Source organism: Netta rufina (assembly GCF_964035555.1).
Source record: "Netta rufina genome assembly, chromosome: 29".
In the NCBI taxonomy this organism is placed as follows: domain Eukaryota; kingdom Metazoa; phylum Chordata; class Aves; order Anseriformes; family Anatidae; genus Netta; species Netta rufina.
Window position 1 is genome coordinate 2,243,547 of NC_140153.1, and position 20,799 is coordinate 2,264,345.

Consider the following 20,799-nt stretch of genomic DNA (forward strand, 5'->3'; position numbering starts at 1 on the left):
CGCTCCCGAAGCTGGCAGCTCCCCTCTGGCAGCGTCCCCAGGCTGAAACCTGACGCCGAGTTATCGCGGAAAGAAACGCGCGGAGACACCCGGAGAGGGATTTACTGTAAACACCCCGGGCAAACACGGCCGGCGCGGCGCGTCCCCTAAACACCAGGCACCACGGCACGGCCGCGCGGTGCCACCGGCTGCCACACCGAGCTCCACGGCCCAGCAGCCATCCCCGTGTGAAAGGGATCAGCAGATTCCCCCCCCCCAGCACCCTTGGGTGCCCCCCCGGGACATGGGGGTCTCCGTCGTGCCGTGGGGCTGAGGGTTTGGCTGCTGTGGTGCCGGCCCCAAGGGGATGCGGCCCCAAACTGCCACCGCCGTGACCTTGGCAAAGGCACCGGAGCCCTCGGCTGGGCAGCACCAACCCCAGGGGAGAGGGGGCTGCGGACCCCCGGGGTGCAGAGAGGGGGCTGGGACCCCCCGTGCCCTCGTGAGCATCCCCAGGGCGTCTCTCGGCACGGATTTTGGCTGCTTTGCCCTCCCCCATCCTTTCCCGTTCCACCGTCCCCGACCCCGCTGGGGAAACTGAGGCAGGGGGCAGAGGGGGGTGCAGGACGCGCCGCTGCACCAGTGACAAACCCATCCAAACCCATCCCAAACTGGGATGGCGGCTGGGGGGGTCCCCGTACGAGCCCCCTGGGGCTTTTCCCCCGGCCAGACCCCGCCACAGCCCCGTCCCCACGGTGCCACCCCCAGCCTCGGAGGGCCACGCACCCAGGGCGCTGGGCACGGCTGCCGTTTCCACCCCCCCGGCCCCCACGAGGACAAGAAAGCAACGCCCCCGACCCCACCACGGGGCCCCCGACCCCACCACGGTGCCCCCACCCCAATTTTTCCCCAGGACGCCCCCACCCCAGCTCCCCAAAGAGCTCCCCACCCCAAACCCCAAAGCACGCGGCCGTGCCACGGGAGGAAACCGAGGCACGGGGGGGGGGGGGAAACCGAGGCACGACCTCAGCCCTTAGGGAGCAGCCAAACGACCCCAAACCCAAACCCACCCCCCCGGCACCCCATCCCCACCGCCCCCCTCCCAGCCACTTACTTTCGGACGGGGCCCTCACGGGGGGCAGCGGGAGGGGGCCGAGGAGCAGCAGGGCCAGCGCCAGGCGCAGGGCACCCAGCGCCCTCGCCCCCTTCGCCCCCATCCCCGGGGGGGGCCGCGGTTCCCTCCGGCCTCGGGGGCTGCTGCAGGCGGGCACCGCACGGCACCCGCACTCCCGGGCAGCACCCAAGGGACACGGGGACAGGGGTGGCCCCCCCCCCCCCTCCCTGCACCCGCCAGCCCTCTCGGCCCGGCCCCCGCGGCCCCTTCACTTCTGTTTTCGGCTGCGGCACACCAAATATTTAACCTGACAACTGCGCGGGGACGGGGCCAGGGCTTGTTTGGGAAATAAAGAGGGGAGAAAACAGGGCGGCCCCCGAGCACGGAAAGCCCGGAGGGGGCCGGGAAAGCTTGGGGTGGGGGGGGGGGAACAGGAAAATGCGCCGTGCCTCAGTTTCCCCATGGGGCGCCTCAGGGCGTGGGGTCTGCGCCCCGCGGGGGTCCCCGAGGTGCCGGCTGCGGGGAGGAGGAGGAGGAGGAGCGGGAGGAAGCCGGCGTGGATGCAGGACACGAGGACGGGGGGCACATTTATTTCGTGAGACAGCTCCGGGGAAAGGGGGGGCAGAGCCTCCGGGGGGGGGGGGGCGTCCAGCAGCAGAGCCCGGTCCGGGGGCGCTGCCCCAGCGCCCCTCCAGCACCGCGGGACTGGGAGCACTGGGGCCAGGCAGCAGCCCCAGCTCCCAGGTGCTCGAAGCCACCGGAATGGGGGGGGTCCCACCGGAATGGGGGGGCCCCCCCGAGGCCCCTCTTGTGGTGTGGCCCCGTTTTGGGGTCCCCTCCCCGAGGGGGGGGCTCAGGAGCAGCTGCTTCTCCGCCGGCGCAGCAGCGTGGCGGGGTGGCTGCCCTCGTCCTCCTGCTCGCTCTCGCAGCCGCGCTGGGGGGCACAGAGGGGCTGGAGGGCACGGGGAGGACCCCCGGGCACCCCAAGGAGGGGGCACCGCATTGCACGACCCCCCCCCAAATACCCATTGCCCCCTCCCCAGCCTCTCACCAGCTCCTCGTCCTCCGTGCGCTGGCCGCAGAGCAGCCGCATGCGGCACAGCCGGTTGCAGGCGGACACCATGTTGTAGGAGAGCTGGGGAGGGGGGGCAGCAAGGTTGGGGGTCCGGGGGGGGGCTCATCCCCTCCTCTCCCACCCCCAGACAGCAGCGTTACGGTGCCGACCCCGCCGTGGCCCCCTCCCCAAATGCGCCCACCCAGGAGCGGAGCGCGGCGCCGTCACCCGAGCACCCCGGGGTGGTGGCACCAAGCACCGCGGTGTGTCTGTCCCCCCCCCGGCACCACGGTGTCCCCCTGTGTGTCCCCCCCCCCTTTTTCCTTTCACCTTCCACTTCCTCCGGGCGTTGAACTTGCGGAAGTTTTTCATGTTGATGGAGGAGCGGCTCCGCTTTGCCGCCTGCTTCCTGCTCAGGGGCTGCGGGGGCGAAGCCGGGCATCGTCCCCGCGCCCCCTCCCCTGGTACACGGTGCCCGGGGATGGGGGGGGACCCCCGGGGGACCCCCCCAGCCCTAGCCCTGCTCTCCCCCAGCTCCCTCTCACCTTGATCCAGGGGTGGACGAGGCACTCGGACGCTGTCATGCGCTCCCTGAAACACGAGGGGATGGGGCGGTGGGGACGGGGGGCACCTTGGGGACGGGGACGGGAACGGGAACGGGGACAGGGACGGGGACAGGGACAGGGACAGGGACAGGGACAGGGTTCCTTCACCTCGGTTCCTTGACCAGCAGCTGCCGGATGAAGTCCTTGGCCATCTCGGAGGTCTGGCTGAAGTGGTGCTCCTCGAACTCGTAGGCGCCATCCAGGACGTTGGAGAGGGTCTCGGCGTCCGTCTCGCCCTGGAAGGGGGACAAGCCGCTGAGCCTGCGGGGACACGGCGGGGACGCTGAGCACCGGGACGGCACCGGCTCGGCCACCCCCCCCCCCCCCATAGCGCACAGCCCCCCCGTGGTGCCCCCCCTGCTTCAGTTTCCCCCTCCCCAGCCCCTACTCACAGGATGTAGGTGATGACCCCGATGCTCCTGAAACACAGAAGGGGAGGGCGGGGGGGGTCAGGTGCTGCCCTCTGGGGGTCTCCACTGCACCCAGGGGGGGGCTGCACCCCCAGCAGCCCCCCAGCCCCCCCCCCCAGCCCCTACTCCTCACCACATGTCGGTCGCGGAGCTCAGCGGCTCGTAGTTGATCACTTCGGGGGCTGGGGGCGAAGGCAGAGCCGGGGGGGGGGGGGGCGCACATCAGAGGGGCTGGGACCCCCAGGGTGGGCGCCCTGTCCCTGCTGCCCCCCCCGCTCCTGCTCTGTGCCCACGGAGCTGGGGTTTTTGGGGTCCCACTGCCCCCCCACACCCAAAGCCGGCGGGGGGGGGGGGGGGCTCGGTACCGATGTACTGGGGGGTCCCGCAGAGGCTCTTGAAGGTGACGCCGTCCTCCAGCTTCTGGGCCAGCCCGAAATCGATGATCTTGATCTGGGGCTCGGGGACGTCCTTGTCCTGCAGCATGATGTTCTCGGGCTGTATGGGGGGGGGGCAGGATGAGGGGGTGGCAAACGGGGCCGGGCAGCACCCCAAAAACCACCCCCGCCCCCCCCACACACCCCACACACCCCGGGCAGGATGCGGCCACGGAGGTGCCGTGGTGAGGGTGGCACCGTGACGAAGAGGAGGAGGAGGAGGAGGAGGAGGAGGGGACACGGGGGGGGGTTGGGGGGGGCACCTTGAGGTCGAAGTGGGCGATGTGGCGCGCGTGCAGGTACTGCACCCCCCGCAGGATCTGCGCCAGGAACCCGATGGCCTCCTCCTCCGACAGCATCTCCTTCTCGGCGATGAAGTCAAAGAGCTCCCCACCGCGCATCCTGCACGGGCACGGCCGTGGGGATCCGTGGGGGGGCTCCGAAGGGTCTCCGCCGCCCCCCTCCCCACCCAGAACACCCCCCCTCTCCCCGACTCACAGCTCCAGCACCAGCACCATCTGGCTTTTGCTGGCGAAGAGGTCGTGGAGCCGCATGATGTTGGGGTGCTGCAGGTCCCGCAGGATGCCCACCTCCCTCTCCACCTGCGCCCGCTCCAGGCCCCGCCGGCTGCCCCGGCCCCTCCGCGTCTTCACGAATTTGGCGGCATAGAAAACGCCGGTGCTGCGCCGCCGGCACCGCCGCACCACGCCGAAATGCCCGCTGAGGAGAGAGCCCCGGAGCCCAGGATGGCAAAAAAAAAAAAAAAAAAAAAGGGGGGGGGGCTGCCCCCATCCCACGGGACCCCCCCTCACCTGCCCAGCGTCTCCAGCAGCTCGTAGAGCTCCTCCACGCTGCCCGGGTGCAGGGCGAGCGCCGCTGAGGATTCATCCTGCTGGGGGGGCGCGGGGGGTCCCGGCTCAGCCGAATGCCTCCGGGGGGCTGCACCCAGCCCAGGACCCCCCCGTAGGGCACTGTGCGCCCCCCCCCAGGTGCATGCAGGAGGGGGTTCTCCAGTGCACACCCCACGCCCTCCTGGCCCCCACCCTGCCTCGCACCAAAAATCACCTCCAGGAGCCCCCCCCCCAGCTCCTCCTGGCTGTGCCTCACCTGGGTGCTGTTGGAGGCCGACCCCCCGGCCCCCCCGTCCTCAGCCATCACTGAAAAGACAAAAAGAGAAAGGGGGGCACTGGGGGGGGGGCAGCGGGGCCGGCAAAGCCCCCCCCAGCTCCTTGCACCGATGGCTTTTGGCACCGCTCCTTGCTGCGCCCGAGCAAAGAGGGGAAACCGAGGCAGGGCGCAGGGTGAAGGGGGGGGGACCCACACCCCTCCCCGAGCCTTCCTCCTCACCCCACCGCGCTCTTCCTCGCTGCCAGGACAAGGGGACGGTGGCACCCTGCGGTGACAGCCCCGTGGTGCCACCCTCCCGGGGGGGGGGGGCACCCGGCCAGGCGCCGCTCGGTCCCCGACCCACGTGCTGGGACGCGCGTGGGGGCGGCTGCTGGCAGCGGCTGGAGCCGGGTGACCGTCCCCAGCATGTGACAGTGGCACTGGGGGGGCCCCGAGGGGGTGTCCGGCCACCATCCGTGGTCACAGCATGCCCAGATGTCCCCAGGGTTAGGGGCACTTCGGCAGTTTCCTTCCAGCCCCACGGAGGACACCGCAGCGAGCGCACCGCAGGCTGAGCCCAGCCGTCAGCACGGCCCCGAGGAGGGGGGGGGGGCTGCGAAGGGGGCAAGGGGGGGTCCCGGGGGCAGAGCGTGCACCCTGTGTGCATCCCGGGGTGGCGCAGCTCTCCAAAGGGAGACGCAGCTGATGGAGACGAGCAGAGCTGGGCGGCTGCGCGGCACCACCCGGGAGGGGTCCCAAAAAAGCTCTCCAAACACAGGTCAGACTGCAAGGACCTCAGCCACAAAGCCCCCCCCAGGGACTCGCAAAGCCCCCCAGGGACAATGAGAGCCCCCCAGGACCCCAAAACCCCCCTGCACTCTGCGGGGCACAGCTGAGATTTGCACCACGGGGGCTTGCCGGAGCCACCCATGCGCAAGCGGGACCCAAACTCACCGAGACCCCAACCCCACCGGGACCCCAACCTCACCAGGACCCCACCTCACCAGGACCCCTTACCTCTGCCCAGCTCCGGGGGCGACGTCCCCCCGTGGGACAAGACCACGCTGTGCTCCTCACCACCTCCCTGCGCAGCTCCAGCCTTCCTCCTGCAACCCACCGTGCGGGGGATTTTTTTTTTCCCCCAAACCCCCTCTTTTCCCGGGATCCGGCTGCCGCTGGGGAGAGGCTGAGGAAAAGCAGCAGGAAGCGCAAAGCTCCGAGCGCCTCTGCTCCCACGGTCCCTGGAGAAAACCCCCCCCACGCTGTCCCCGCCCGGCCAGCTGCGGAGAGGAGCTGGGAGAGGCCTTGTAGGGTCACAGCGCTCGGCGTTTCCGCGCCTCGGCCCCTCGAGGGGTGGCCGGGAGCCGGCAGGATCGGGGCCGGTGCCGGGCGAGCCCTCGCTCCCAAGCGCCGCGGTCGCTCCGTCCGCACCCGTGAGCGCGAGGATTGCAAACAGGAAACCTGCCCGGCCGATAAAAATATTGAAACCCAACTGCCCGGAGGGGAAACAGAGCCGAGGGTGTGAAGGTAGAGAGAGGAGGGACGGCTTTCTTAAGGTGGAGAGCGCCGGGGGGCATCGCGCCCACCCACCGCGGCCGTGGGGCTGGGGTCGCGCCGTGGGCTCCGCGCAAAGCCCCGGTGCGAGGGCTGGAAGCCAGCTCCAGCCCCAAAACCCTGCCCAGCTGCAGGGCAGAGCCCTGCGGGGAGAAAACAAGGCACAGATGGGACAAATAAAGAGCTTTTTGTGGGTGCAGACGTGCTGCGGGGTGGGCGGCCAAGGGGCTGCAGCTTGCCCCCATCGGCACGGCCACCACCGGCCACAACCCGCGGCCCCCCGGTGACCCCTCAAGGCTTTCGCAGCACGGAACCAGCACCCAAAGGTGCTCGGGGCAGAGAGGGAGGGGGGCGAGGAGCCGCCCCCCCCAAGTGCCCCCGCCGGCGCCGGTGCCACCCGCAGCCCCACGCCGCCTTTCCGTGACGTCGGCCCCTCCTGGCCCCGCGGTGCAGCGCCTTCGCTCGCCGCTTCCTGCCCTCGGCGGCGGCGCAACCGCGGGCGAGGCGGCAGCATTGCCCCACCGCCAGCACCCCCCAACCCCACACGGACCCCGGCTCCTGCCCCGGGTTTGGGGGTCCCGGCCGGCGGAGGTAGGTGCGAGGGCTGGGGGAGAGGGGCTGGGGTCTTCCCGGGGCGGTTCGTGGCGGGGTTTGGGGCAGAAAGGGTGGGAAGCGCGCCCCGAGCACGGGGAGGTGCAGCAGCACGGTGACACGGAGCTGCTCGCTGTTTGTCCCCGGGGAAGGGGCTGTGGGGGAGAGGGGCTGAGGATAAAGGAGGTGAGGGGAGAAGGGAGCACGGCGCGGCTCCTGCGCGCCCCACAGCACCCATCCAGCCCTGCACGGAGCCGCCCGTGCTCGGCACGGAGAGGGGCACGTGGCGAGGCCGAGCTTTGGCTCTTCTCGAGGCCACTTCGGGCCCTTCCCAGCCCTGGAGCAGCCTCAGCCCTGCCCTGGAGCCCGGCACCGCCCGGCTGCTGTTTGCTCAGGTTGGGGCCGTTCCCTTTTGCTTTGTCAGCTTCTTCCCTGCCCCCTTCCGTGCGTTTTCGGGTGTAAGACGGGGCCGGGCGCGCCGCAGCCACCGGTCCCCTCGGTGCTGCGTGGAGGCCGAGCTGAGCTCCCGGTCCCACGGCTCTGGGACCCACCGGGACCCCGTTCCTGGCTGAGCCCCGTGACTCAGAGATGCCTCCCGTAATCCAAACGGCCCCGGTCGCTTCCACCCCCTCCAGCATCTGGTCGGGATTAATTTTGTTTTGCTGAGCGTTGGCGGCACCCGGCCGAGCCCGGGCGCTGGGCGCACACAGAGCCCGAGCTCACACGCACGTGCCCGGGGTCCCCGTCCCCTCCGTGCACAGTTTTGTGTTTCCCCATCCCCTCCCTCTCCCCTCACCGAGTTTTGGAGGTTCTCGGGGTCCCTCTTGGGGTTTTTCTCCTGGTCCCTTCACACCGAGCGGGTTCCTGGGGAGGAGGGAGGCGATGAGCTTATGGGGCAGCACGGGGGGAACGTGGGACCCCCGTGGAGGCTTCACCTCAGCCTCTTCCTCTCCGCGTGCCAGGGACTGGCGGCCCCATGGACGACGAGCGTCCCCTCTTCGTCACCTTCAGACCCGAGGACAACGCAGCCAGCGCCCAGCCGGGGCACGGCGCGGCCCCGAGAGCGGAGCAGCCCCCGCAGCAGCCAGATGCTCAGGGCAGGGTAGGACGAGGGGCAGTGAAGGGTCCGGCCCCCCAGCTCCCCACCCCAGCACTCTCAGCCACCCGCAGGTACCGTGTCCTCCCCCCAAAAGCCCTGCGGGGACCGGCCAGCACCGCGCACCGACCCGGCCCCAATCCCACTCCCCCCCCACGGCTGGGGACTGGGACTTGGGGGGCTGGCAGCAGCCACCCACCACCCCCGGGGGGGGCAGCAGAGCATCCTCAGGCACCCTCTGCCCCGCATCCCCCGAGCCCCAGCCCCTTTTTGCTTCCTCCCAGGCGCTGCCGGGGTGGCCCCCGGCCGGGGGGGGCGCGCAGCCGGAGCTGGTGGCCCTGTGGGCGCGCACCAGGCGGTGGTTCGAGCAGACGCAGGCGGGGAGGTTGGGGGCCGAGGGCGAGCTCCCAGCCTGGTTCCACGGCTTCCTCAGCCGCAGGTGAGCAGGGGGGAGACCCCGCAACGTGGGAGGGGGGCACAGGGGAACGGGGGAGCTTCCTTCACCCACCCCACCCCGCAGGGAGACGGAGCTGCTGCTGCGGGACCGGCCGCCGGGCTGCTTCTTGGTGCGCTTCAGCGAGAGCACCGTGGGCTTCGTCCTGTCCTACAGGTGAGGGACCCCAGCCTGGGGGGCTCAGCCCCTCATTTTGCCACTGCTGACCCCCCCAATCCCCAACCCCACAGGGGCAGGGAGCGCTGCAGGCACTTTGTGCTGGACCAGCTGCCCGACGGGCGCTACGTGATCCTGGGCGAGCGCAGCGCCCACGCCGAGCTGGGTGCCCTGCTCCGGCACCACGCCACCGCGCCCATCGCGCCCTACCGCGAGCTCCTGACCGTGCCGTGCCCGCGGGTGAGGATCTGAGGATCTCCCCCCCACCCCTTTCATTGCTGTAATTAGCCCCCTTCGTTAGCCCCCGCCGCCCGCGGAGGCGTTCCTGCTTCTCGAGGGGCGCCGAGGTTGCGGGGTGGCCGGGCAAAACCGAAGCTGGGCTTGGTGCCCCCGGGTCCGTGCCCTGCCCTGTGCTCACCCCAATCCTCTCACCGCAGCAGGAGAAGCCCCCCGGGGGGGTGCAGCCCCCCAGCAGCACCTCCCCATTGCCAGCGACCCCAGCGTACAGCACCGTGGCCAAGGGGCCACCAGGAGCCAGGCAGGCTGCCGGGGACGGCACCGAGGGGGGCTCCAGGGAGGTAAAGGCAAGGCTGGGGGGGGGACGGGGGCGCTTCCAGAGCAGCTGCAGGGTGCAGGGATGTGGTTGGGGTGAGAACGGCTCCGATCCATGGGGATGGTGTTGGGGTGGGGACAGCAAAGCCCCCCCGGGGCTGCCCCCAGCCTTCCTTTTCGCTCCTTCTCTCCCTCTCCCCCAGGCTCCCATCACCCCCCCACCGCTCCCGGCCAAGGTGGGCTCCTCGTCAGCCCCCCAGGGGCCACTTATCCGGGCCTGGAGCGGAGGGGCAGCCCCCGAGGGTCCCTCCAGCCAGCGCGAAGCCGTCCCCGCCGAGCCCCCCGAGGCCAAGTACCAGCAGCTCGTGCGCTTCCACACCTACGCCGAGCCCCGCGAGCGCGCGGAGCCGGAGGAGCCCATCCCCTTCTACGCCATGGGCCGGGGCTGTGCGCCCCCCCCCGAGGAGAACGTCTACTCCGAGGTGGCCCTGGCCCAGCGGGAGCTGCCCCCCCTGCTCCCCAGGGGGGCGCGGGGTCCCCTCTCCACGCTGCCCCCCCCCAAGGCGCGGGCGCCCACCGAGCCCGCGCGCCGCCGCCTGTTCCGCAGCTTCTCCAGCCAAGCTTCCAGGAGGAGGCAGCCCCCAGCAGCTCCCAGCACGGGTGGGGGGCTGAGAGGAGCCCCCAGCCCACCCCTGGAGGTGCGTGTCCCCCCCCCCCGTCCCACCACCGAGGTGCTGGGAGCCAAGCTCCAGGTGCGGTGGCGCGGTGCCGGGCTCTCCGGCTAAGGCTATGGCACCATCTCAGGGGGGTTTTCCCCTCCCCATCCCACCCCCAGGCCCCAAGGAACCCCTCCATGGAGTTTGACGACCCCATTTACGGCCAGAGGAAGAGCAGTGCCACGAGAACTGCAGCCCCCCCGGGGCACGAGGGGCAGGAGAACATTTACGAGCAGCTTCCCGGAGAGGAGCGACCCTGAAAGGTCCACGGGAAAGACCCAGCCGCCTGCCCACGCCACGTCCACCTCCTCTGCACCCCAACGAGCCCCTGCTTGTGGGGCACAGCCCCACGGAAGGAGCAGCCCCACAGCACAAACCGGCCCCACGGCAGCCCCGGAGCCACGGGCAGCACCCGATGGATCCGCAGCGGGATCCGAGCGCCCTTCCCACGGGAGCGAAACGGCTCCGAGGGGGCAGGAAGGAGGCGTCGAATTCATCTTCGCAGAAGGAGGAGGCTATGAATAGAAGCAGGGCGGAGGATGAGGCTGCTCTAGGAAAAACAGGCGGCTCCCAGCAGGGCTGCTGCCTCCGGATCCCGACCCCGAGCTGGCCGCGAGCCGGAGCGGTGCCACGAGCACAGAACTGCCCGCAGGTGCCTCCAGGCTCGGCCACGAAAAGCCACAAAAAGCCATAAAAAAGCCAGGAAAAAAGCCAAAACAAACCAAGAAAAGCCAGAAAAAAAAGGCCAAGAAACCCCGGGGCTGCCCCATGGTGTTCCCTGCACCCCCTGAACCCCGCGCTCCTCGCCCTGGCCGCGGTGCCAGCGGCTGCGGGGCTCCAGCGGGGTCCTGGTGTGGGCACAAGGGAGGCAAAAACCCGAGCTCAGAAGTGTTGGAGCCTCAAAGTGGTGAAGGGAAGGGAGGCCGGGGGTTACCTCTGGGAAAATCGCCGCTGTTTTTCCCCCCCCCGAGCCTTCCCGAAAGCAGAGCAAGAGGCGGCCGCTGCCATCGCCCTCCGCGCAGCTCCCCTCTGGTGTTAAAAATGAGCAATTACACGAGGAAAACGGGAAAAACGCGAGCCCCTGCAAGCTGCCCTCGCCCCCAAGGCCACCAGGACGAGGTGGGCGAGACCTGGCTTTTTTACCAAAAAAAAAAAAAACAAAAACAGAGCAGAGAGCAAAACCCACAGAGCTGCTGCTCAGGACCACCGCGTTTGGCAAGGCACCAAAATGAGCGGTTTTGGACCAGTTCTGCCCCAAAACAGCCGGGGAAGGCAGGAGGCTGCGAAAGTGCTTCAGCGAGAGCCCCAGAGCAGGGGAAGCAACGCCTCGAGCCCCCCGTGCTGGAAACAGGCGTGGGTTGGTTCAGTTCAAAGTTTATTCCTTTATCAAATCTCTTTCCAGAGGATTTTCACTGTACAGAGAAGAAACAAATAAATTACTGGACAGGAACTTTATTCTGCTCGTTCAAATACTCCAAAGGGGCTCTGCGAAGTCCTAAAACATCCAGGGAGCTAAACTAGAAATGGGGTCGTCTGCAAGTAGCCTAAGAAAAGAATTCACGCAGCGGGGTTCGGGTTTTGTTTGCTTGTTTTTAACAGGTAACGTGGGAGGGGAAAAAAAAAAAGAAAGAAAACAAGCTGCTGGAATTCTTCTAAGTGGAATAACAAATATTAACCGCCCCTCACGCTCTGGTGCACAACAAAACGAGAGGCCAACGAGATTTGGGCACGGCTGCACGATTTGCAGTCATTCCACCGAGCCCAAATACCTTAAATAGAAGATTTTGTTTTAAAAAGTTGGGGCTGGACACGCTCTCCTCTTCCCAGCCAGCAGGGTCAGGGTAACACTTAATCAGATACGAGGCCTTTAGGGGGAAGGGAATTGATACAAACGAGCTGAAAAATAAATGTAGAGGAGGCAGCTTTCGTCTGTGCCTGCTCGCAGGAAATGCTGCCTCACTCACTGAGCTCCCTGCGCTGGGAACAGTCGGTTCAAGAAGCGTGGAGACCGGCTTGGTACAGCACTGGAGGCCTTGGGTCAGGGGGAGGAGGCAAAAAGGGAAAGAAAAAAAAAAGGAAATGACAAAATGACACACACACACCAAGCACGGACAGCCAAAAGCTCTCGGCAGCGTCTGGAGCTGGCGGAGATCCGCGCCGCTCGCTGCATGTTCCACTTTTCACTTCTGGTCCGGGCTCCGAGCTGTCTCTGCTTCTCCTCTGCAACAGGAACGTGAGCTTCCTCCCAGCACGCGTTGAGACAGCCAGGCCCAAAAACACTAACTCAGCCACACACACACACACAGAGAATAAATCATCCACGAGAGGAGCATGGGATTTACTCGGACAAAATTAAACAGCCACGAGGATGTTTCAAATCAAGTGACAAAAAAAAAATAAAATAAAATAAAACAAAACCACAAAAACCAGGCTTGCTCTCGAAACTCAGCGCCCTTCAGGAAGAAAAATTACACTCTCAACGCACAGCGAGCCCAAGGAAGGAGCAGAGTGGGCAATGGAAGTTTATTGAGACTCTGCCTGCTTCGGAGGAGGCGCAGCCCCTGCACCTCCAGGACCAGAGCTCCGAGCCTCGCACCAGTTCCCCGCAGCTGCCTCGGGGCTGCCGCCAGCTGCACCCAACAGAGCCGGGGCCAACCTTCCACGGTGCTGCTCGTGAGGACGAGGGGAAAGGTTACAGGTGGAGTTTCGGGAATGGTTTGCCTTCAACCTTCTTCCTCCTGCCCCCAGCGGACAGCGTCCTGCACGGCCTGGGCGGTCTCCGAAGGTCTGGCACCGTGGGTCACCCGGGCCAGCAGCCAAAAAGCGGGGCTGGAGGCGTTAAAATCCGTACTTGGCTTGAGTCTGCCGTCGGCTGAGCTTGTTTTCGGACCACGTGTTTTTCAGTTCCAGTTCTCTCTCCTTGGCCTGCAGGAAGGGAGCGGGGTTAGCAGCGGGTAAGCAGCGAGGCGCCGCGCGCTGAGTCAGCGGCGCTGCCCCTGCTGGTTCCAGGAGCCAGCAAAAATCATCCCAAAAAGCACGAATCCAGCCCGGCCGTGCTGAAACGCAGCTGCTTTTGGGGGAGGCTCTGGGCTGCTGTGCGGAGCGAAGGCAGGAAGGAAAGAGTCTCGTAACCGAACGCGGCCGCGCACGCGCCCAGGCAGGGAGGGGAAGGGGGAAGGTGAAGCAAAGCAAAAAGAAAAGCAGGCAGGCGCTCAGCTCGGACCCGCAGCACGTCTCCAGCCCCCTAATTCTGTCCCCGTCGGTTCCCAGGCCACTCACCTGGTGGATCAGGTAGGTGATCTGGTGTTTCCTCCTCTGCTGCCCCGTGGGCTGGTCTCCTTTTTTCTAGAAAGCAAGAGCAAAGAACCTGAGCCTGGGGAGACACCGACACGAGACGAGAGCCTGCACAGAGGCAGTTCAGGAAGCCTTGGTTTCACGTGCAGGGCTTCGGGAAGCCCTGCAGTTCCCTTAATTATTTACACAGCACACGAGACGAGGCTCCCCCATCCCTCCCCACGCTGCTGACCGCACAGAGCCTAATACAGCTGCGGCTGTGGCCAAAACAGGAACCAAAGAAAGATCCCCAAAAGCCCAGGCAGCACTTCTGCCTCTCTTCCCGCACCTTGCTGAATGATTTCATGGTTTTCTCCTCTGTTAAGGATTTGGTCAACCACTGCTGGGCTCCACTCAGCTGGTCGTCACCCTTGATATCCACAAAGTTGATCTCTTCTCTCCCCCGATTTCGCTTCCCTTGCAGGCGTTTGAACTGAAAGAAGAACAGAAAGGGCTGAAGTTAAACACACGTCACCACCACCACCACCACCACCCCAAAGCAAGTGGAGGTAGCTGGAGCCCGACCCTCTGCTCCCTGAGCATGGGGCAGGTCCCATCACCACACAGCTTCCCAAGAAGGGATTTTTTCTCTAAGATATTCTGATCTGTAGCAAAGCAGAACTCTCCTGAACTATTTAACCTCAAGGTTATAACCTCATTTTTCCACGCAGAATGGAAAACGTTGACCCTGGCTTTGACTCGTGCTCAGGAGAAGCCCCTCAGCCTCTCAGGCCCCTTGTTTTAGTGCAAGAGAAGCACCTCAGGCTGCTGCCAGACCTACCCTGCCTCGCTCAAATCCACCTCAAAAGCGCAGAGGCCCCTCAGAGGAAGCGAGCAGCCGATGGGCTGTCTTCTGCAGCACTCACTGCTTCAGCTACCGGGGCTGGCAGCTTCTAGATTAGATCAACAATGAGAGGTGGTGTGCTGTTTGGGCTTTTTTTTCTTTTAAATGGGTTTCTGAGCTCGAGTTCTTGAGCATTTGAAGGTTGTGGGGAGTCCACGGCTGCGCTAGAGGAGGTACCACGAAGGTACCTGAACGCAGCTCCTCACACCTCGGCTGTCCTACACATCCCCAGCGAGAAAAGCACTGGGCTAGGTGGAAATAACAAAGCCACCAGCTCAGAAAGCAAGGAAATCCACCTGCAGCAGCCCCACACACTGCTGGAGGGGCTCAGCGTGCCCACGACACAGCCCTAACCCCCATGGAGCAGCGATGGGGTCCGGCCAGGCACGGAGCACAGCTCAGGACCGGGGTCCTTCGGGTCCTACAATCCTAGCAGAGCTTAAACACAAATTCCTCGAGGGGATAGAGAGCAAAGTGCCAACCGCTTCGTCGTCGAGGAAGGAGGAGTCGGTGCTCATCTCCTGCGGCGCGCCCTGGGCTGCTTCTGCCTCCTGGTAGTAGCCGCTGCTGTAATAATCCTGTCGGCAGAGGGGAACCAGTCGGTCACCACAGCAAAACGAGACTGATCCCGGAGCACAGCACCCACGGGTGGCCCTGAGAGGCAGCACCAAGCCTCGTACCCCCTCCCCGATGAGCTGCTGGCTTCTCAGCAGGGATTTTGTGCACCCTCTGGGGAGGGCAGCACGTTACATGTGTGCCTCCTCCCGTGGCAGAGGCGGTCACTGCTTGCACCTCATTCCTGGGGCGTTTTGTCAGAGGGATCTGACACCAAAGGCCCCGCTGAATTGCTCGAAACCAGCTGGCTGCAGCCGTCGGCCCTGGCGAGCCCGGGTTCTGCACCCAGCCAGCAGCCGGGGCAGTTCTGCCGGGGGCATTTTAACGCCAGCACGCCCATTAAACATTTATCCAGCAAAGAGCATCCGTGGCTGCGGTGCCAGAGGAGCCCTGCTCTAAGTGCTGCGGATCTCCGCTCCTCATCCCTGCGAGCTCAGCTGGGGGAGAACCCCACAAACCCCACAAACCCCACAAAGCCCCATCCAGCTCCCCCCTGAGGGTTATAAACCCACCTGGTAATAAGCCCCCGGCACGCCAGCGTCCCCGTAAGCAGGGAACTGGCCGTAGGGCTGGCTGCTGTACTCCTCCCCAGCTTTGGGCAGCCAGCCGTGCTGAGCAGCGCTGGAACCCGCGCCCGTCTTGAATTCCAGCGGGGCGTTGGCAGCAGCGTCCTGGAACTGAGGCTCGGGCTCCGTCCCGGGCGGCGGCTCCTCCGCCAGCGCCGCGCCGGGGTACGAGTAGGGCTCGGAGGCCACGAGGCCGGGCTCGCTCCTGTCAGACAAGGAGAAGTAGTTCTCTGGCTCGAGCTCGTCGTCGCTGTCGTCCTCCTCCTGCGTGATCTGCTTGGTTACCTGCAGCGCGGCGCTCTTGGCGGCGGCTTTGATGGCAGAGGGGGAGGGAGTGGTGGGCACCGCCGGCTTGGACGGAGGTTTGGGTTTGGAGGAAGAGGAGGAGGAAGAGGAGGAGGAGAGGGTCTTGGCGGGTTTTGCCTCGCTGGCGCTGTCGGCTGCTTTCCTGGAGACGGCGTGGGGCAAAAGCAACCGGTTGGGCTCTTTCACCGTCAAGTTCTTGGGTTGAGGAAGCAGAGCGGACAAACCGGAGCCCTCGCCGCGCCCCTGCTGAGCCCCATGCAGGGCGAGGGGATGAGAGAAATCAGAGGTGAGCCACACCATTCCACTCAGACGACTCCCTGCCAATTATCCCCCCGCTCCTAACGACGTTAATGGCTTTCCCATCGCTCAGCACAACTTCCAGCAGCAGGGCTTGAAAGGAAAACCAGGGCTTGCCGCTATCTGCCCGCTCCCCAGGTGAAGGCATCCTTCATCTGACACCTACATGTAGGAAATTTCCCCCAAAACGGCCTTGCCACCCCAGGAATTTTATCCCCAGACTGCTCTGCACTAATCGGAGTGACTAATTTATAAAGGAGGAAGCCCACGATGCTCAGCTGAGTGCTTATTTCCTGAGAAATTCACTGAATCCCACATACCCGGCACTCACCTGGAGGGTATTTTTCTTCCTTGCTGGTTCATCTTCCTCTGAATCTGACTGAGAAAGAAAAACAGAGCTTAGCACAACCTGAGATATCAAAAAAACAACTTTCAGCCACTAACACCTTGTCAGTTTTTGCTTTGAAGAGCAGAGAGTCGCAGCAGCACGGCTCTGGGCTCAGGACCTGCGAGGACCGCGGCTGAAAAGCAACAGCGGGGCTGTGGTCAGGCTCCACCACGCTCCTGCTGAGGCATCTGAGGCAGAGCAAGAGAGAAAAAAGATAAAAGTGCTGCCCACAGCACACACAGCCACGGGACCTGGTGTTATTTAGAGGCAGCCGCGTCTCCTGTGGTCAGGGCAGGGGCAGAAAATAAAACAAGGGGGGGAAAAAAAAAGAAAAAAGCTTTGCAAAGAAGGCAGCATCACCTCGTGCAGCCTCCTCGGAGCAAGAACCAAAGGCTGAGCTCGGTTATCCAAATTGGGGAGCAAAAAGGGGATTTGTAAACCCAAATCCCGATTTTTCAAGGTGTTTTTTTTTTTAGTGCTGAGCAGCCTCGATCATTTTCTGGCTCGGCGGAGCACTTTGCAGGGATTACAGGAAACAAGGAGCTCTGCCAGCTCGCTGCCTGAATTATAGAACAGGCCCAGGAAGGAGGCCACGCGTAAATAAAAGAAGTCGGGAGCCGCAATCAAACCTCGTGGCTGCGATTCGGGGAGAGGAGCCAGCCCAGGAACCTCCCAGAAAGGGCAACCCAAAGGGGCAGGAGGAGGAAGAAGAGGATGGGGCGAGGAAGGCAGCCAAAGGCGGAGGGATTTGGGGAATTTGGGTTTTGAAGGTGTTTCTCTTCGCCACCACGAGGACCTGCAGCGCTTCTGTCAGAGCTAAGGGGTGGGGAAGGAGGGGGAGGGAGGAATCTCCTCTCCCTCGAGCTTATTTCAGCCATCCGAAGAGCAAGGAGGGGGCCAAGAGCCCTGACTGGGGGTTATCAGGGAGCTCCTGCCGCCAGGTGCTGCAACAAAGCCAGGAGGCACAAAGTGGGGGTGAGGGGAGGGGATAAACCCCAAACTGCTTCCTACGAGGGTGCCCCGTGCACCCCGCAGCCTGGCACGTGGGGATTGCTGCCAGGATGGGCTGAAAGGCTTCAAATTGGATGGGAAACGGGAGATGGGAGACAGGGAGAGCCCTGGGGCCTTCCTCCCATCCCACCCCCTGATGGATTCAGCTGCCCCTCTGCTGTGTTTTGGGAGCAGGAGCTCCCCAGTTTGCCAAACTGGGCTGGCTGCTGACACTGGTGGGCAGCGACACGGCTCGGGGCCACGCATCCCTCTCACCCTCTCTTGCCGTGTCCCTACAAAGCCAGAGGTGCCACCCCGAGCGATGGGGCAGCTCCCCCGTGTCCCCAAAACGCCGACCCTAAATCCACAACCCCGGCAGGACAGGCAGACAAAGTCCCACGTGGGCCCTGGGATGGGAAGAGCCGCGTCGCTGCCAGGTCCCAGCGTGGTTGTGGCGCTCAACGGGGACACAGACATAAAAATAAAAAGGGGGAGGGAGCTGGGGGCTCTGCTCCTGGCACCACGGGCGGTGTGGGTGCTGCGGAACCCCATAAAACACAGGGCAACCCTAAAAAAAAGAAGCAAAAGCGGAGAGAGGAACGATTACCTCGAGGTCTGGAGGACACCTAGAGTCTTTAGGGAGACAAACACCGGGCTGGCGGGGAGAGGCGCGGATCCCACAGCAAACAAAAGAAGAGGAGGAAGAGCAACGCGGATTTTGGGGACACCCCAACCCCGGCCCCGCGGCTGCAAAGCGTGGGGAATAAAGCAGGGTGCGGCTGATGGGGGTTTGGGGGGCAAAACGGCTGTAAATCGGGTTTTTTGCTCCAGTTTAACTCCGCAAAGAGCTTTAGGATTAGGGCCAGCAGCCGGCCCAGGGCTCCCTGCCACCAGCACCACCATACTCACATCTCCCTCCTGCAGCTGGGGCACCACGATCCTCACCGGCTCCGTCCTCTTCTTCGCCCTGGGGAGGCTCAGATCCCCCCCAGCCCCAGGGGGGGTGTTCCTGGGGGGGGGCAGCAGCAGCAGCCCCCCGGGCCGGGCTCGCTGCTCCTCGGGACCCCCAGATGAAGAGGCCGAGCCCGGGGGGGGCCCAAAGGCCTTGAGGGGACCCGGGGGACCCGTGAGGAGAGGAGGAGGCGGCGGAGGAGAAGGGGAGGAGGGGGGGGGGAAGCCGCCGGGAGGGGGCCGGGAGGTTTTGGGGGGGGGCAAAGCGGCGAAAAGGCCCCGAGGCCGAGGCAGGGCGGCCTCCTCCTCATCATCATCATCATCATCTTCATCCCCTTCCTCCTCCTCCTCCTCCTCCTCCCCCGCGGCCCCCTCCGCGTCGCTGTCCTCCTCGCTGCTGGCGTAGGCCACCAGGGACATGGCCCCCCCCCGGCCAGGCGCTACGCGAGGCCGGGGATCCGCCCCGCCCGCCTAGGCCGCGGCCTACCCGGGACGGAACGAGGGAAGGGGGGGGCGAGGCTAAGCCCCCATGGAGACCCCCCCCCGGCCCCGCAGCAGCCTCCGCGGCCTCAGCGCTCGCAGATAATGGCCGCCGGCCGCGCTCGATCTCCCCCCCCCCCTCCTCCTCCTTCCCCTCCGCCTCTGCCGCCGCCGTTGCCCGGCCGCCGAACTACAACTCCCGGCAGGCCCCGCGCGCCGCCCGCCGCCCGCTTCCCAGCGGGCCCCGCCGCGGGGCGTCATGGGAAGTGGAGTCCGCGAGTAAGGGCGGGAGGTGGGGATGGGAGTGGGGGGGGGAAGGAGCTGACATGGCGGCTGGGCGGGGAGGCCGGGGGCCGCCTGGAGGCCGCGTGGTGAGGGCGAGCGGCTGCCCCCGCGGGGAATAAAGGCCTCGGGGCGTCCCCCTCGAGGCCTCCCCATCGAGGCCCGGCGGGCTCCGCTCTCCCCTCCCCGTCCCTCATCCGCGAGGCCGCAGCTCCCCCCCGCCGGACTACAACTCCCAGCAGCCCCCGCGCCGCTCCCCCCACCCGCAGGCCGCGCAGCCGAGTGAGGGCGGCTCGAGCGGGGACTACAACTCCCAGCGTGCCCCGCGCCCCGCCGCCATCTTGGGACCGTTGTCACGGCGAGGCCCCGGGCCCGGTGCCCCCCCCCCCCCCCCGCCCGGTGCAGCCATTTGCTGAGCGGCGCCGAGCGGGGCAGGGGGAAAATGGACGCGGGGCCGTGTCCGGGGCCTTGGGCAGGGCGTGAGGCACGGGGCGGTGTGGGGAGACGGGCACCGGCCCCAAAACCTGCCCCGCTCCTGTACCTGTGCCTGTCCTGGTCCCATAACGTGCCCCGGTCCCGTACAGTGCTCTGACCCCGTAACGTGTCCCAGTCCTGTACGCTGCTGCGACCCCATAACCTGGTCCCATACACTGCACCAGCCCTGTAACCTGCCTTGGCCCCATACTCTGATCTGACCCCATAATCTGCCCCAGTCCCATACACTGCTCTGATCCCATAGCCCAGTCCCATTCACTGCTGCGACCCCATAACCTGGTCCCATATACTGCACCGGCCCTGTAACCTGCCCCAGTCCCATACACTGCTCTGACCCCATAACCTGCCCCAGTCCCATACACTGCTCCAACCCCATAACCCGTCCCAGTCCCATACACTGCACCGGCCCTGTAGCCTGCCCAGGTCCCATACCTGTGCCTGTCCTGGTCCCATAAACCACTGTCACCCCATAATCTGTCCCATGCACTGTGCCTGTCTCATATCCATTTGTGTTCTGGCCCTATAACCTGCTCTGGCCCCAATCCTACACCCCACTCTGGTCCCATACCTGTCTGTGTCCCAGTCCCATAACCGTCGCCTGTCCTAGTCCCATACACTGCTCCTGCCCTGGCCCCATATCTGCTCCTGTCCCAGTCCCATAACACCTCAGCCCCATAACCATTTGTGTCCAGCCTCCCACACCTCCTCCTGCCCCAGTCCTCGGGCCGTGCTGGAGGAAGATGAGGATGAGGATGATGAGGAAGATGCTCCTGCATCTGTGGGGCCGGTTTGGCTTCCCCCATGTGGGTCCCAACCCCTTTCCCCATAATTATGGCCTCCCCCCGTGCCCGAACGGCGAGCCCCACTCATGGCCCCAACACACGGCCCCATTGTGCTCCCCCTGGCCACGGGGACGCGATCCCGGGAAGGGAAACGGGAGAGACCCCATAAACAGCGGGGGCGCATGAGGGGCGTGGGTGCTATGGGGCCGTGATGGCAGGGACCAGGGGGATGAGGGTCCGGGGGGGTCTTTGGGTCGCCTTCGCCTCCCCAAATTCTTGGGGCTGGTGGCACCCCCTTGGCAATGGGGTCCTGTGCCCCCTCCTGCTGCTTGTCTGAGCAGTTTTGGGGCTGATTAGGAGAAATTTGGGCAAGGAAAGAGGGCGGGGGGTGCAAGGAGAGGCACCTCCGTGCAGAACCCCAAGGAAAGCATTTGAGGGGGTTTTGGGGGGAACACGCAGGAGGGAACCCCCCCCAGCACCCCAAAATTTGACCCTCCAGCACCCAAAGATTCCCCTTCATGCCTCATTTGGCGCACCCAGGGTAATCCTGCACAGCGCCGGGGAGTTTCTAAAAAAAATACTTGGGATTTTGGGGCTTTTCTGGGGAAAAAAAAACAACAACATGAAAGCACCCCAATTTGGGATTCG

The 20,799-nt window shown here is 65.4% G+C and overlaps 2 protein-coding genes across 3 annotated transcripts; both read right to left on the reverse strand.

The window, feature by feature from the left end:
- Positions 1-1,895: 1,895 nt before the first annotated feature.
- Positions 1,896-5,833, reverse strand: LOC311219712 (death-associated protein kinase 2-like). Its single transcript, XM_084302985.1, has 13 exons — positions 5,721-5,833; positions 4,704-4,753; positions 4,409-4,485; positions 4,095-4,316; positions 3,860-3,998; positions 3,528-3,657; positions 3,296-3,344; positions 3,145-3,171; positions 2,861-3,013; positions 2,693-2,738; positions 2,478-2,567; positions 2,145-2,228; positions 1,896-2,027 (listed from the first exon to the last, which is right to left on the reverse strand). The coding sequence occupies exons 2-13, from the start codon at positions 4,749-4,751 to the stop codon at positions 1,947-1,949; spliced, it is 1,146 nt and encodes a 381-aa protein (XP_084159111.1). The 5' UTR covers positions 4,752-4,753; positions 5,721-5,833; the 3' UTR covers positions 1,896-1,946.
- A 6,299-nt stretch (positions 5,834-12,132) lies between these two features.
- PRCC (proline rich mitotic checkpoint control factor) lies at positions 12,133-18,764 on the reverse strand. 2 transcript variants are annotated; one of them, XM_084302977.1, is made up of 7 exons: positions 18,071-18,764; positions 16,115-16,162; positions 15,127-15,729; positions 14,482-14,577; positions 13,445-13,588; positions 13,102-13,167; positions 12,133-12,747 (listed from the first exon to the last, which is right to left on the reverse strand). In XM_084302977.1, exons 1-7 carry the CDS (start codon positions 18,530-18,532, stop codon positions 12,661-12,663), a joined length of 1,506 nt encoding a protein of 501 aa, XP_084159103.1. In that variant the 5' UTR covers positions 18,533-18,764; the 3' UTR covers positions 12,133-12,660. The 2 variants fall into 2 exon arrangements, with proteins under 2 accessions (XP_084159103.1, XP_084159102.1); XM_084302976.1 differs by having other exon boundaries at positions 15,127-15,732.
- Positions 18,765-20,799: the final 2,035 nt, after the last annotated feature.